At 36.6% G+C, this 17,747-nt stretch overlaps 1 protein-coding gene across 1 annotated transcript in view; it reads right to left on the bottom strand.

Moving 5' to 3' along the window:
• The window catches only part of LOC105826894 (protein FAM208B-like), a 34,407-nt gene that overhangs the window by 2,828 nt on the left and 13,832 nt on the right, over positions 1-17,747 (bottom strand). Inside the window, exons 2-4 of the mRNA XM_012664901.1 lie at positions 1,976-2,100; positions 1,872-1,891; positions 1,661-1,760 (exon numbers count right to left, since the gene is read on the bottom strand). Coding sequence (XP_012520355.1) covers positions 1,661-1,760; positions 1,872-1,891; positions 1,976-2,001 — 146 coding nt within the window. The 5' untranslated portion in view covers positions 2,002-2,100. The remainder of the gene's footprint in view (positions 1-1,660; positions 1,761-1,871; positions 1,892-1,975; positions 2,101-17,747) is intronic.

The raw sequence follows: 17,747 nt of genomic DNA, 5'->3' as shown, positions 1-17,747 counted from the left end.
GGTGCTTCTTTAAAAAGGAAATATTCTCATACAACCACAGAGCAATTAGCAAAATTAACAAATTCACCATGACTTAACCCACATCTTATTCAAATTTTTCCGACTGCCTCATTAAGGTCCTTCACGGCAAAAGAAAATTTCCAATGCAAGATGCCATACTGCACTTAGTTATCATGCCTTTTGAGTCTTCTTTAATTTAGAAGGGGTTTTCAGTCTTTCTTTACTTTCAGTGACCTTGATATTTCAAAGAATATAGACCATTCTGCAGAATGCTCCTTAATCTGGGTAGGTCTAATGTTTCCTCCTGATTAGACAGAAACACCACAGAAGTGATATGATGTCATTTCCTGTGCATCATATCAGGAAGCACATGACACCTATTTCATTAATGGTGACATTAATTTAACCACTTAGTTTTCTCTACTGGAAAGTCTCTCTCTCTCTCTCTATCTATATATATGTATATACTTTTTTTTTTTTTTTTTGAGACAGAGTCTCACTCTGTTGTCTGGGCTAGATTGCAATGGCATCATCATAGCTCACTAAAACCTCAAATTACTGGGCTAGGCTCAAGGGATCCTCCTGCCTCAGCCTCCCCAAGTAGCTGGGAGACTACAGGCATGTGCCACTATGCCTGGCTAATTTTTCAGTTGTCTGGCTAATTTTTTTATTTTCTATTTTTAGTAGAGATGGGGTCTCACTCTGCTCAGACTGGTCTTAAACTCCCAAGCTCAAGCGATCCTCCCAACTTGGCCTCCCAGAGTGTTAGGATTACAGGTGTGAGCCACTGCACCCAGCTCTATATTTTCTTCCTTTGTGATTAATGAGCAAGTTGTGGGAAAATGTCGTGAGATACGTAAATATTACCAAACTTTCGCCTGCTACTTTTAGCATCCATTGGTTGGTATTATTGTATTGCAACACAGTGGTTTTCTAATTCGTCACTCTTTCCACATTTATTCGCTGCACTCTACAGTAGGAAGAACTTTCCCTTCTCTCCCACTTATTTATTCACAGAATTCTTACTTTATTCTACAGGTTATAATACCCTGCCTCTTTTTTAGAAAGGCCAACAAAATGAATTCTGACAGCGCATCAGTTTTCACCTTATATTTCAATTAAACTATGACTATCTTGCAATAGTTTTGGGTACAAACTAAGAATAGGCCAAACAAAAAGATTTCATAAGCTGCCTTCACAGTTCCCCTGGAGAAAACACTCATCATGGTCATTCATTTTAATGTAAATACACGTAACAGCTTCTCTAGTCAATATTTTTCTAAAAGAATCATGTGAAATTAGAAAACCAGATACTGCAAATCTTAATAAAAACTCAATAACAGGATTAAGTGGCTATAATCTGCTATATTTGCTATCCAGGCAAATCTGATCTGTTTCTTGGGGAAAGTCAAACTTCTCGTATCAAATTATTTAACTTATCCTGAGAGGTCATTTTTCCATTAATGGATTAGAATTTAGGTTTCCTGTGTCATGACCCTGTGCTCTAAACACCTAGCCAAATGTGCTCTAATCTAAAACCAAGCACAATTTTTGTATTTCACATCAGTGCCACCCATCAAGACCTTGAAATGAGAATTTTAAAACAAACAAAACCCTTTTAATACAAGCATTAGTAAAGGACACAAAATTTAATACTTACAGCTGTGTTGGGAGCACTGTACCGTAAGTGGGCCAGAGAGTTATATCACATAGCACACAGCCTTGAATAGTTAATCTCCCTTTCCATGGAGATCTGAGAACTTTAAGAAATGACGGTAAGAGAGCAACAGATTATTTATAAATGAAACATTTCCTTAAAAAAAGTATAAAAGACGAAAGAAAAAATCTAAAATCAACGACAGATTTCTTACCATTTTCACTGAGTTCAAGTCTAGAAGAGAAAAGAAAGAAAAGCACTTTCATAAAAGCATAAGAAACAAACACAGTAAAGCAAAGTACGCACATGATTACCTACATGCTTTCACGAGCTGGTGCTGCCATCTTTTTGGGTTCCCTGTATTGAAAAGCCACAATTACATATGGACAGATTTGTCTAGGCCGCTCAGTAACAGTGCTTCCCGAAAGTTCGTAAAGGTAATACTGAAAGAAGAAAAATAAGTATTATCAGGAATTGCATATACAGCAAGTTTATCTCAACCCCACCCAGCCCTGAAATTTAACACATTAGATTATTTATTCACAGGTGACTATACCTGACTTAGTTCAAAGGCACGAAAATGACTCTCCTTGTCAGAAACCTTGTTAGTATTTGTAGCCACGTGGCAATCATAGCCAGAAGATGGCCTAGTATAGTTAGCTGTAAAATTCTCAGACACAAACTTGACTTTTCCCTAGAATAAAAATATTAAAGCTAATCAGGTCTTCAAATAGCAATAACCTTCACTGTAGGATTCATTTAAAAGAAGCCTAATGAAGATGTGGGTATGTTTCAACTAATAATAAGTGTATTAAAGACTAGGCTCCCTAAAAAAAAAAAAAAACCAATTATCTTAAAAAACCCAAATTAAGGCAAACAACAGTTACAATTATACACAAACTCTTAAAATTGTATTAAAAAATACTTTGTTGGGCATCTAAGGGAAATATCCATAGTTTTCAATCACCACATCAAAAGGAATACATGAGTTGCCCCAAATTTAAGAGAGCTGTTTATTTATTTTTTTTTTTGAGACAGAGTCCCACTCTGTTGCCCGGGCTAGAGTGCCGTGGCATCAGCCTAGCTCACAGCAACCTCAAACTCCTGGGCTCAAGCAATCCTACTGCCTCAGCCTCCCGAGTAGCTGGACTACAGGCATGCGCCACCATGCCAGCTAATTTCTTTCTATTTTTTTATAGAGAAGGGGTCTCGCTCTTGCTCAGGCTGGTCTCGAACTCCTGAGCTCAAACGATTCGCCCACCTCGGCCTCCCAGAGTGCTAGGATTACAGGTGTGAGCCACCACGCCCAGCCAAGAGAGCTGTTTCTTTAAAGAGAAACTACATAGCGCCTCCCCACCCCCTTTTTTGAGACAGGGTCTAGCTCTGTCACCTGGCTAGAGTGCAGCTGTGTGATCATAGCTCCCCGCAGCCTCAAACTCCTAGGCTCAAGCAACCCTCTTGCCTCAGCTTCCCGAGTATATAGGATGACAAGCACCACTATGCCCAGCTAATATTTTTAAAGAGATATTGCTATGTTGCCCAGGCTGGTCTCAAACTCCTAGGCTCAAGCGATCCTCCCACCTTGACCTCCCAAAGTGCTGGGATTACAGGCATGAGCCATCATGCCTGGCCTAGCCCACCATCTTTTATGTTATAGTCATTGAATGGCTATTAGGTGATTGTAACATTCAAAGATGACAAATAAAATCTAAAATTTCAAAAGGTGAGTCTCCAAACTGAATTATCAATTGTAAATTATAGATTAAGATACTTCTATTATGTCAGGGCTTAGTAAGTCAGTAAGGGGCAAATAAATATTTAGCCAAGTGCTCAGCAGGCAGCTGGCCCTGATCACTGTGCAGTCCACAGTATTTCCCATTGTAGATTTCTCTTCATCAAGGGTTACATAGCTCTCAAAAAAGGGGGGCGGGGAGCCAAGTTTACCACATGATGAAATATTATACAATGATTTAAAAAGCTGTTTTGAATAATATGACATAAGAAAATGTTCACAACGTAACGGTAAAGAATTAGCACGTAAGTGTACATAGTATAAACTCTTTTTATGGCTTAAGAAATCAATATATATGGAAAAAAATAAAAATACATACTAACAAATATACCAAAGTGGGATTTGGGACTATAGGTAATTTTTTATAAGAAGAATGTAATTACTTTTTTAAAAAAGAATTTTGTTGTTGTTGTTGTTAATCCTGCCTCTTCATTTATAGGACCACCATGGGCAATCCTAAGAAGCCAAAGAATGTGACTAGCACGTCTCAGTAAGCAATCACAATCTCTACCTTCTCCTCATCAAACACCTTATGGCACTGATTGTGGCTCAATTTTGTGAAATAAGGTAAAGAGGACTAACAGATATAGGCAAAAACTAAATAGCAATCTCCAGCCAGAGAGGGCAGGATACAGTGGCAAGAAACCAAGGCTGAGGCACAATCTAACTAAAAAACCAAATGCTTATTATCTGCATGGACAGGCATACTCTCTGCAGCAGAGCTATCAGAGGCCAGAAGAACGATTCAGGGAGGAAAAGCAGTGGTTGCACTTCAAAGTAATGTTACTTTCCCTCCAGTTTTTGGGGAGCAAACTTTGGAATATGAAGAGTTCACTCTTAAAAAAAAAAGGTCAGTAATGTTGAGTTTATAACCAAAAAATTTAAGATAGTAATAAAGCTAAAAATAAAAACAATTAAACAAAACTAGATCACAGAAATGCCCTCAAAAAGCCCACCAACATCTAAAACCAGAGGTTCCCTACTATTTGTGTAAAATTTCTAATTGCCTGATTCACGTAAACAGTGCTATTTAGGACATTTAAGAATTTGTGAGATCAGTTTTAGGTGCCACATGAAGCTGTGAACAAGGTCTGGATGTTTTATGGAGAAAGAAAATAAAACCAGACAAGGAATTTTTTTAAATTCACCTTTTGTAACTGTAATCATATCATTTTATAAGCAAGCTACCCATTCTCTTATTTCATGTTCCACAAGCAGCTCTGACAGGTGAGAGGAAGACTTTTCACTGCATACTCCTTTTATTATTTTGAATTTTTATTTAAAAAAATGCTCACAGATGATCTAGTAAATGAAAAAGTTCTATTTTTAATAAAAAGAAAAAATAGTTTTGTTTTCCTTGAATTTGAATAGCTGTCTTTGGCAAGGATATGTATAGCTAATGATCTACGAAGAATATCATAGGCAGATAACCTTCAGTTTTTAAAAGAAAATTACAAAAAAGCACATCTAGGCTTTACCTTAATTAGATTAAAAATTACAACATAACCAGAATTCCCATGATACCATGGTCTTGGATGAAGATAGTCTGAGTATTTGGAAATGTATACACCTATAAAAGTATAAAATATAAATTAATTTACAGTTTTAAAAAGACTATTTACACTGACACAATTCACATGTAAGGCTACCTTTAACTGAACAAGACTATTCAAAGGACAAATAAACGTCCATTTAAAAAATCTGTTTTGATACTGCTTATCTTTTAAAGAATTACTATCTGTGATATTCTAAAGCTATGAAAACAGTTTAAAATATACATTTGAAAACCAATTTTCTAGTTGGGTACGATAACTGAAAAAAGATAAAAATATCACATTCTTAAAAAATTCTAAATTAGTCTGTTTTTTTCTCCATGTAATCATTCAACCAAGATGTCTATGGTAATCTGATTCTCAAGTTATTTTTCACGAAAAATATCAGTAAGTTCTCTTATTTAATGATATGTACTGAGAGTTTACTGCTACATGGCAGGTTCTGGGCTAGACAGCAGTGACACAAAGGTAAATAAAACAAAGTTCCTGCCTTCAAGATGCTTATTCTGATAGATTATAAATTCCATTAAGTCAGGCGTTATATTTGTTCTGTTTACTACTGTAAACCACACCATAGCCCAACACATATCAGCTATTTAAACATCTGTAAAACGTGTTATATTTGAGTGCACACGGAAATGAAAACAAGTATCATTAAATGCTATAAAGTGGTATATATAAAAAACTGTAAGTACACAGAAATAATTAAATTTGTCAGGGCAAGAACAAGTTCCTTAGAGAGAGGAATGAAATCCTAAGTAGAGAAGAGAATGAACAAAAGTATAGAAGCATAAAAGATCATGAAGTGTTTAGGGCACAGGCCACAGGGTTGGGAGCAGGGGAGAAAGCAGTGGAGACTGAGGCTGAGGAGGAAGGCTGGAGCTGGGGAGCAAAGATCTTAGGATGACTCAATAATCAGCTTAGACTTTATTCTGTAGGCAGCAGAGAACCATCAAAGGTTTTAAGCAGCACACCGCCCATCGGAGAGGAAAGACTAGAAGCAAGAGGACCAAGTAGAAAGGACCATAATAGCTGAGACAGGAGAGGAGGATCCCAAGGAGGAAGCAGCAGTGAAAACAAGGAGGGAAGGACAGACGTCAAGAGCTCTGCTTCATTGAGGCATCTCTTTTGAAATGTAAAAGACAATGGGTGAGAAAACTGTGATGTAGTGGAAAAGAGCTTGGGTTCCAGGTAGGAATAAGTCACTGAAGGGGGAAGGGTGGGCCGGGGTCACACACACATAAACCTCAGGGTTCTCATGAAGATTTAAAAAGACCATTAAGCTTCTAAAACCATGAAACACTATAATGATAGAAAGTATTATTGTTATATACAGAACTAGCCAGTTCTATTCAAGCCAAAAACTATAAAACATATACAGGCAGCAGTGCAATTTTATTATCAACTCCAGCATAAGTCGCATGTGTTTGAAGAATGTGTACTTGTCAGGAACAATTCAGCTGCTACTTCCACAGCTCTGCTAAAGCCTGCCTCTCAAACATCAGCAATAAAATCATGGGATTGTAACGATGTAGGAAAATTTTTTGTTGTTTTGAGATGTAAGCTGAGGTGATTATATGTAGTTTCCTCTCAAATTCTTCAGAAAAAAATTTAAACAAATGAGGCAAATAAACTTAGGTGACAGGTATATTATACTATGCTCTACTTTTTCTACATGTTTGAATTTTTCATAATGAAAAGAAGGTGGGGTGAAAAAATAGGGAAGAAGAAAAAAGGTTTTATGTACGGTTAATGGGGTCATGAATTTGTCATCTTTAACGTCCTTTAGAACAGGAGTTGAGTTAAGTTTAAAAATTTTTTGTTTTACATAGAGTTATACCACATGCCCCAGTGGATCTCACTCCTAGTTATATACCCAGAAGAAATGAAAACACATGTCCACACAAAAACTTATACATGTATGTTCACAGAATCATTATTCACATTAGCCAAAAAGTAGGAATAACCTAAATGTCCAAGAATTGATGAACGGATAAAAAAAAAAGTGGTATAACTGTAACAGAGAACACAGTCATGCGCCACATAACATTTCAGTCAACAATGGACCACACATATGATGGTGGTCCCATAAGATAATATCATATTTTAACTGTACCTTTTCTATGTTCAGATACACAAATGTTTGCCCACTGTGTTACAACAGTCTAGTATTCAGTACAATAACACGCTGTGTGGTTTCCTAGAAGCAATACCGTCTAGGTTTGTTTAAGCGCACTCTACAATGTTCACACAAAATCGCCTAACAACACATTCCTCAGAATGTATCCACACTGTTAGGCAGCACATGACTACACTATTCAACCATAAAAAGAAATGAAGTACCACTGATACAGGCTACAACATTGAATTGTATACTTTAAATGGATGAACTCAATGGTATGTGATTCACATCTCAATAAAGCAGTGTGTTGTTGTTTTTTTTTTTTTTTTTTTTAAAGTTCAGCAGGAATCTAACTAGGAAGCCCCATCATCTTTCTCAGTCCTGATCTCCACATTCTATAGCACCTGGCACTGCTAAACATCCCTCCCCTTCTTGGGATCCTTCTGCTTTTTGTGAAACTATTTTCTGACTCTCCATCCAACGGTCTGCTCTTGACACCTTCTCATTCTACCCCCCTGCATCTCCCCACGCCCTGGTACCATTAACAATCCAAAAGTCCTATTCTTCCCATCTTGTCCATCTATACCATCCCACTAACAATGTCTTGGTTTCAACTTACAACCCACCCCTACCACCCCAGTCTCAAACTCAGTTCTGATCCCTTTCCCAACTATTTTTATTTCATTTCATTTTTAGAGACAGAATCTATTTTGCCCAGGGTGGACTCAAACTCCTGGGCTCAAGTGATCCTTCTGCCTCAGCCTTCCAAGAACTGTAAGTATGAGCCACCGTGTCCAGGCCAACTATTTCTACCACCTATAGGCTATTTTTAAGAAATACTTAAGAAAATCTCATTATTTCTCAAATTTAACTCATAAAAGTAGTACTATCAACTCGCTGAGAACTTACTAGGTACAAGCTTCTGGGCTAAGCACTTTAGTCAGTCTCATTTAATCCTCACAACAATTCTATAAGGTAATCTATTTTACAGATGAGGAAATTGAAGCTTAAAAAAGTTTAGTGCTAATTCATGTTCTTAACCATTAGATTACTTCTCTATTAATTTATCAGCTTCCCTACCAATCTGCTTCTCTTCTTTTGTGTCTTTTTCTATTATCACTGTGGTTTAAGTTTTAAACCTTGCATTGGATTATTTCCTCTCTCTTACCCTTCACATTCCATAGTTGCCAAGTTTTGTCTAGTTGCCAAGTTCTATCTATTCTGTATTCCAACTGCCATTATGATATTTCAGAAGAGATCCTCACAACCAAACTGATCTCTTGGCACTGAAAAATACCTTAAGTTTTAGACATGAAGCTCAATTATATGTTTAAAATCTGACTCTGAAGATTCTGATCTGTTTGACATTAATGAAACCAGCTTTTAATATAGGTAGCTAAAGAAATTAATTAAACCTCACTTTATCGTGTAAAAGAAGAGATGCCTTTTTTCTTTATAGACTTACCTTTGGCTGGATCACCGAGAGTAGTAAGAGCACTGCTGCCAACACGCAGTCCACGCTGACAGACCAATTTTGCCTTTAACACAAGATATTACTTTGCTTATCATTATCAGTCTTTGAAGCGGCAATAAGGCTATAAATCTATAAGCTTTAAAATAAATATAGAATCTGTTCACTATATGTATTCATGGCACGAAGCAAGTTTATGTAAAACAATCATATTTTGATTAATGGTGCAAAGTGTTCATAAAATTTTACCACTTCTACTAACAAAAACGTCACCAGCAAAACTAAATTAAACAAGGTCACAGATAAAGCCTCTCTTGAAGATGTCTTTTCCAATTATGGCTTTAAAACCACTAAATTCAAAAATGCCTTATCTTCAAATGTCATTTTTGGTGTGAATCCATAGCATATCTTATTTGAATTTAGATGAGTAAATTAAAAAGGGATAAGCTCTTCTAGCGTTACTATACAATTCTTATATGTCAGTGTTAATTATTCTTTAAGCAAATCTGCCCTTATTCTTTATAAACCATTAACCCAACCAAAGTATTACCTGTGAATTATTTTAAGTTTTTTTATTTTTTTTGAGACAAGGTCTTGCTGTCTCCCGGGGTTGGGGTGCAGTGATCTCATCACTGCTCACTGCAACCTCAAACTCCTGGCCTCAAGCAATCCTCCTGCCTCAGCCTCCCAAAGTGCTAGGATTACAGGCGTGAGCCAAATTACTTAAAGTTTTGATGACAGATCTCTGGTATTGTTTAAGTTGTATCTAGGAAGCCATACGTATCTTTGGAGACATACTCTGTATACAGTAGTTCCCTTCTCCCACAATTTAGGAATAGGCAACAATACGGATATTTGATCGTCAAAGATTGAATGAAATAATTCCAACCACCTAGAATGCTTAAAATATTCATCTTATCCCCTAACCATGTAATTTACACTTGAAAAACCTCAAGGAAACAAAATGTATCTATGCAAGCAATGATCCAGAATGGAGAAATACCCATTCACGCCACTAAAGGGCGTTACTGACACTGAAGAAACCTGTATTAATCCAACTCTCACCCTAAACTTACAAATGTATTTAAGATAAAATTAAAGAGAAAACATGAAAAGTTGCAGATATCGGAACTCATATCCAAGGTTACTTGGATCTGAGTCTTCATTAAAAAAATAAAGCTGCAGACATCAAATCTCTTTCATGACTGGTTTTCACCACTGTCATTTACGCTGCTACCAAACTAAGTAACGAAAAACACTGATGAACTGGTAATCTGACACATCTTACAGAACTGAAGCACCAATTTTAAGACTAATGATACTATTAATTTTTGAACATTAATACCACAAAATTAATTTTCTACAACCTAATTCCCCTACCTGACTTTCAGTTTCAAACAGAAGAAACCCATAAGTTTCTTGAAGTTCTTCCTGAGTATAGTTACTTGCTTTTTTTTGTTGGTAAAAAGTTTTGTACTGTATAAAGAGAGAAAAACCAAATACTATAAACATGCTATTTAGCTTTGCAAATTAATTTTTTAAATGCATCTGAATTCCTTCTGTTGTAAGACTAATTAAAGGTATTATTTTTTGACTCTTCAGAATATATTAGTGTTACAGCTCTTTTAGAATTTGTCTAGCAGGTTTTCAGGTCCTTACCGGAAAACGCCCAAAAAGAAAAAAAATATAAAAAAGAAAAAAATTAAAAAAATAGAATATATAACCGTCCAAGTGACTATTTCCAAGGATCTTTCATCATGTCTGAAAACTGATACCTAAAATGTACTAGGCTTATATACCAAAGATGATGGGTCTATTTCTTTTAAAACTAAAATAAAACCATCACACAGTGTGTACCAAATACCTCACCTCATTTAAGAAAATGTCATTTTTCACCAAAGTCACTTGATTGTACTGAAAACCATGCTCAGATGCAGAGTCCAAATAAGAAGTGTGGAGGAGTGAAACTGCCCTCTGGAAGAGAGAGTCTGAACTCAAGGACACTGTCTCAAAAACTGTAAGACACAAACGAAGATAACGCATCTGTTTAAGATACCAAAGGATGGGGTTAAGAGGGACATGCTGAATATCACTCAAAACATCACCAATATATTCCCTTCCTGTACAACTGGAGAAATTTGTAATGTGTTGTGGCTACTATATCTGTACTGTCTTAAAATTTAAAAGACTTGCCATGTGAGAAAATAACCTAAATAAATTACAAGTGAAGGTGAATTACTTTTAATACAGGAGCTAAAATATGCCCTGCCAGACCCCTCATGCCTTTGGTTGAAAGCTATCCACCATAACCGCAGCTGACAAAAGCAGAGGTAACTGTAGTGTCAAATGGTGGTCAGCAATTGCTTAGACCTTTAGCAAATTTCTCAATGCTAAATGACCTTTAGTTTTTTCATTCTTTAGCGTTTTTCCCTTTGAGTTTTTTTTAACCCATGTCACACGCTGGTAAAGTTACCCTCCCCGTCTTCTCATCAAATGCCTGCTAGGTTCCTTTGAAGGGGCCTACTACTGCCCCTGCACCAAAGACAAGAATCACTGTGTCTCTGGGGTTTCCTTACCAGCCAAGGAGTCTACTGAGTTTTACTTCCTATGGGTTGTATTATAAAATTATTTTTTCCATTTTACAAAATAAACCTATATTACATTTTTTGAAAGTGCTTTTTTCCAGTGATACCCATCTGCTACCCCAGAGACTGCTATGCCCCTGCTATGAGAGGCATGCTTCCTACCTGAGAAGCACTGCCTGGATCCAGTAGTTCTGCTGATTAACCCTTTGTGCCTTTTGATTTTACAAGTCTTCACTTCAGCAAGAACCAAGCCTAATGAATGCTCCTCACATTTAACCATTTGAACTGTTTACTCTCTTCTATTTGTATTCTTTATATTCCCTTCATCAAGCTTGGGGGTTTATAAACCTGTTATTTATAAATAATAATGGAATGATTTATACAGCACTGGAAGTTTTGGTCATATAGTATAAATAAGTACATTAATATGGCTTCCTACTTTTACCAAAACTCTGCCCAATGCATTAAAGCTCAAAAGTTAAAGAGCAAAAAGGTTTTTAATTAACTTATGAATAACAGATATACAAAAAGTAGACTATCATAAGAACGAAAATAAACATTTCAGTAAACTTAATTTGGACTAAACTGTCCTAATACTTCAATTATCAAGGTATTGCAAAAATCCTTCAACAAACTTCCTAGTATCTGAATGAAATATTGTAAATAGAATAGGAAAGAAAAAAGCCTATTCTGCAGCTGGTGCACCTGATCTACGTATTTCTTCGAAGCTTCACTATCACTTTTGCTCAGTTTCACTTTCCCCTTCACTGTCAGTGTACCAGTGCTGTAAAACGTGGCCATCTGAATAGAGTCACACAGCAAAACACCTGTGACAATAGTTAGAATTATAGCCTTATTAGCTGCATTACTCAAAACAAACTGGGCATCCTGTGCATCTTCAAATTCGCCTTACAAATAACCTGTCCTAGTAGCCCAAACACAAATCAAGAATCCTTTAGGAAACTATAATTTCGGAAACTTTGCATTTAGTATTTTTGAAAAGCAAGATAATTTTCAAAAATCTAACTCGATATACTTTGAGGCTCAATATTTGAAAAACACTGTTTAAAGTGAAAGAAATAAAAGTTTTAAAAAAGGAACCCTGGAAATGACTCTGTGATTATCAACTTCTCTAAATTCTACAAGACATTAACAGGCAGGCACAGATTTTAAATTTGGGAAGTACTGAATACTACATACACCCCCATTCTTGAGCATCATAATGCACAAGAATAAGCTGAAAACTGTGAGAAACAGTGTAATTAAAAACACTATTTAACACCGTGTCTCCTAAATACACGTGCTCAGAGAACATTTATTAATATGGGTATGGGGAATACTGTTGCCAGTAAAGCTACAAATAAAGCTAATGATTTAAAACAAAGAGGAACAAGTAGCAAATAAATTATTCTGTGCTTATATATTTCTATTTCTAGAACTATTTATGGTTACAAATGCTTCCCCTTTAGGTCCAAATACCAGTATATTTATAAAAGTAATAATTTTATGGTTAGCAGAAGGAAAAGTATGTCAAAAGCAAAGTTGTTGGAAAAACCATAGCTAATCTTCAGTCTTTCATGGCTCCACATTAACAACCTCAATGACACTCTCAAGAAAGCACAAATTTCCTGCTTTGTAAATTAGGAGATGGATTTTTATCTAGAAAATTATTTGACACTCTCTCTTCTTTACACAATATACTTTCATTTAAGGGTCTAATTAGCTCACCAAACAATATGAACACTTTGTGAATGAATGGCCTCATTTTGGCTGAGCAATGCTCATGCTTTAAACATGCAAGGTTATCAGTGTATTTAAAACAAAGAAGAGGGGCCGGGCGCGGTGGCTCACGCCTGTAATCCTAGCTCTCTGGGAGGCCAAGGCAGGCGGATTGTTTGAGCTCAGGAGTTCGAAACCAGCCTGAGCAAGAGCGAGACCCCGTCTCTACTAAAAATAGAAAGAAATTAATCGGACAACTAAAAATATATAGAAAAAATTAGCCAGGCATGGTGGCGCATGCCTGTAGTCCCAGCTACTCGGGAGGCTGAGGCAGGAGGATCGCTTGAGCCCAGGAGTTTGAGGTTGCTGTGAGCTAGGATGATGCCATGGCACTCTAGCCCAGGCAACAGTGTGAGACTCTGTCTCAAAAAAAAATAAATAAATAAAATAAAACAAAGAAGAGGAGGCTATTCCACAAAGAAACCTAAAGCAACATCTAACGAGGTAACTTGAAAGTGCTTGTCTGTAAAGTATTAAGAGTATTCCTTAGGCCTTAAGTGACCAATAAAGAGCCATGTGTGAAAAGGTTAAGTTGAATGACAATGGCTCTGGAAACTTAAGTTTTTCTGTAGCATCTGGCTTTTGACACACTTCTCTATTTTTGTGTTCAGCCTTAAATGTTAAGTCAAGCTTCACACAGGTTGGATTCTGGTCAAAGTGCCTGTAATAACCTCCTCCCTTTCTCAAAATCTATCGCAAAGATACTGAGTGAGACTGGTTTTAGACACTCCTTTCTCTTTTTAACTTCTGATAATAGGAATGAGAAAGTTATAAACCAACTTCTGATGCTATGTCACAGGTACCTGTTTTCTGTTCTGTAAACATTTAGTCTGAAAGCATATGATGACATAAACTTAATGTCAACATCTTAGGTGTCACAATAAGTCTAACAAAAAACTAGCCACTTGTACACCTCCCAACGACTTTCATGACCACATCTCCCTATGGAAGGATTGAAACCTACATCTGTCAATACTAAAAATACCTACATAGTTTATGTAGTCTAGTAAGCCATTTGACAGTTGTTGAAGGAACAACTGTTACTTAATCCTAAATGTATTACCTTTACTTTTAAGATATTAAAGGATAGCTGGTTTAAGATAAATATAACTTTTTAGAGCACAATTTGGCAGGACCTAAATAAACCCTTAAATGTACATACCGAATAACCATCCCATCTTTAGCAATCTATTCCTGAGAAATACTAGGGTAAGTATACAGGACACACACACACACACACACACACACACGGGTGTTCAGTAGATCAGCATCTATATAGCAAAAACACTGGCAATAACCTAAATTGCCATCAACAGGGTATACCTTCCAACTATTAAATAAAAACAAGGTAAATTTGTGTACACTGACATATAAAGACATATATTATATACTACTGAGTAAACAACATATACTATATAATGCCATTTGGTAAAAAAAAAATACATAAATAAAACTATCTGAAAGTGTACAGAAAAAGATCTAGAAGGATAGGAAACTGAATTGTTAGTAATGACTAAACCAATGGTTTCTGAGATTAGGAGGTGGATAAAAGGGGAACTTGTTTTTTTGCCGTATACACATTACTCCCATTTAGGTTTTTCTTGCACAAGCATTTATTTTTGTCTACCATTTAAAATACTTCAATTCAAAAACAAATAAAAATGAATCAATTTCAAAGAAATACAAAAGGAGGAATATACCTTTTATGATGCAATTTCAAAACTTAATCATGTATTAATTTTGGACTAGTAATTATAAAAAAGCTACACTACTGGAAATTACAATTTTCTAAAAGTCCTTTTGTTTTACATGATCTAAATTAAAACTAAAATTTTTTTTATCATTCTACTTTGGATGCATTAGTTATAACTTACAGCACTTAGTTTAATACCCACTCTTCTCTGATATGAACCCTGTCTTGATCTTCTCTAAGAAAGAACATGGCTGGGAAGGTGATCTTAATTCATTTTCACCAAGTATACCCACAGAGTTCTTGGCACAGTCCTGTTCTTTGTTAATGTCATAAATGCTAAAATGAAAAAAGAAGAAAAAACATGAAGTGAATAATTCTATTTACAGCATATCTACCTACATAAATAAATGTTTACTGAGTAATTTGTATTAGGAATGATTCTGTCATGTTTATTTACCTCCTTTGACAAGTCTCGATAGTTAAAGACTAAATTTGCTCTATAAGGAATAACACAGTCTGAAATACTGTTCCTCCAAGAGTCTTTAACATCTACAGAAAATTTTGGGTCAGGCATGGTAGCTCACTCCTGTAATCCTAGGAATTTGAGACCAGCCTGGACAACACAGCAAGACCTTGTCTCTACAAAAATAAAAATTAAAAAAAATTAGCTGGGTATGGTAGCACGCCTGTAGTCCCAGTTACTTGGAAGGCTGAGGTAGGAGAATCGCCTGAGCCCAAGTGGTTCAATGTTACAGTGAGCTATGATAGAACCACTTCACCTCCGGCTTGGGCAACAGAACGAGACTCTGTCTCTTAAAAAAAAAGAAAGAAAGAAAGAAAATACATGCAAAAACCTTAAATAAAAACATTAAAAAACCTAAACTGGCAAATATATACACAATACAAAACAACATGATTGAGTGAAGTTTCTGCCAGGAATTCATGGAAGGCTTAACATTAGACAATTCATTCATGAAATTCACCACACCAACAGATTAAAGAAAAACCTATGACCTAGTATAGAAGTACTACATCAAATAGGTACCTGTGATTAAAAAGAAAATTTCTAGTAAATAGGTTACCTGATAAACAGATATCTAGAAAACAGCCAACACACACAACAGTGGGACATTAAAATACTCCCTTTAAAATGAGGAAGACAATAATCCCAAGTAATACCGTCTAGTTAATTCTTGAGATTTCATAAAGGGTCACAGAGTAAATATTTTAGGCCACATGGTCTCTGCCACAACTACTCATCTCTGCTGGTAAAGCATAAAGGCAGCTACAGACAAGGCATAAATGAAACTTCGTTTACAAAAATAGGCAAGACCACAGGCAGTAGCTCACGCACCCCTGATATACATTCTGCCAATATTTTTGTTGTTGTTTATCATCTGTAGAAAACTGTGATCCTTTAACTTTTTTCTTATATAATTTTTCAGTAACAAACCATCTGAAAATTCAGTGGTTTACAACCACAATCATTTATTACTCACATTTCTACAGTGTTTGCTGAATCTGGCTTAGCTCAGCCGGGATGGCCCTGGCCACACATGTCTCTCATGGAAAGGGGAGAAGTGCAGAGAACAAATGGAAATACCCAAGGGCTCTTAAGGCTTAGGCTTAAAACTCACATGCCGTCATGTTTACCTTATATTGCTGCCCAAAGCAAGTCATACAGCCAAACCCAAAGTCAAAAGACAGGGAAATACACTCTGTCCCCTTATCTAGAGGAACTGCATAGGGTCATGGAGTGAATGAATACAAGGAGAAAAGGAGAAATAAAGCACTGGGGTCTACAATCGATAGTGGTGATGGTTATATAACCTTGTGAATATGCTAAAAACCAAGGAATTGTATTTTTTTTTTGAAACAGGCTCTCACTCTGTTGCCAAGGCTAAAGTGTAGTGGCATCATCATAGGTCACTGCAACCTCCAACTCCCTGGCTCAAGTGATCCTCCTGCCTCAGCCTCCCAGGTAGCTGGGAAAACAGGTGCCACCATGCCTAAGTTTTTTCCTTTTTTTTTTTTTTTTGGTAGAGACAGGGTTTCATCATGTTGCTCAGGCTGGTCTCGAACTCCTAGCCTCAAGTGATCCTCCTGCCTTGACCTCCCAAAGTGCTGGGATTACAGGCATGAGCCACCACACCAATTCAGAATTATAGTTTTAAATGGTGATTTTTATGGTAGGTAGATTATATCTCAATAATAAAAAATAATATCTTAAAAGAACAAAAACCAATAAGAAAAAATATAATGTACTGGTGTCAGTGTAGGGCTGTTGTACATGCTCTTTTTCTTATATATATGTGAATGAGATGAACTATCCTGGACTGTTATCAGAAGATTCAGGGTGCAGGAAGGGGAGAGCAGTTGTCAGGTTCTTTTAGGGTTTCCTCTTTTCTTCCTGCATCTGAGCATTGTTGTTTTATAATATGGTGCCTTGTTGCTCCTCTACGAACTTCCAAATGTAATCTGGCTCAGGAGGGCCTTTACTGCCACAGCTCTGCTTTCCTCTTAGAGATGGCCGTCACTAGGAGACACAACCCTTGATCTCCAAGGTTATATACACTCACTTGCAGGAGTATTTTGCTAGCATGAGCTAAGATCACTGGGGCCCTCAAGGCACTTTCCTTAATGGATACTGTGTGGCTGTTCAGTCTCAACCTGGTACACTCCAGCACTTCTGTCACAGGACAGGGCTGATTCTGGGATCGCAGTTGCTGGGGACGTCTGAGACATGCTTCCTCTGCACAACTTTCTCTTTCTCACAGCACTGTTAGAACTTCCCATCAGGGCTTCCTAATAGCACTTACATATAATTTGAAGTTGACAAGGTTTCTTTTTTCCCTGGATTGGTCAAAAATGTAATTTGAGAGCTATCCCCTCGCCCCCATTCCATGGTTTTCACAAGCAGAAAGATTAAGAACTCATCTGGGCTTGTTCCTTTTGGAATATACATTCAGTATGGTGGGGCTTTTTTGTTTTGTTTTTCCTGGTTTATTGATCAGGGCACTAAACAGACCCTTTCAACGTAGAAACTCCCATCTTTCAGTTCTGAGATACCGATGATTAGTTTCCTCCCATTGTAT

The sequence above is a fragment of the Propithecus coquereli genome, unplaced genomic scaffold (assembly GCF_000956105.1).
Source record: "Propithecus coquereli isolate 6110/MARCELLA unplaced genomic scaffold, Pcoq_1.0 Scaffold94, whole genome shotgun sequence".
NCBI lineage: Eukaryota > Metazoa > Chordata > Mammalia > Primates > Indriidae > Propithecus > Propithecus coquereli.
The sequence above is the reverse complement of the archived record's forward strand: the minus strand, read 5'-3'. Positions and strand labels throughout refer to the sequence as shown.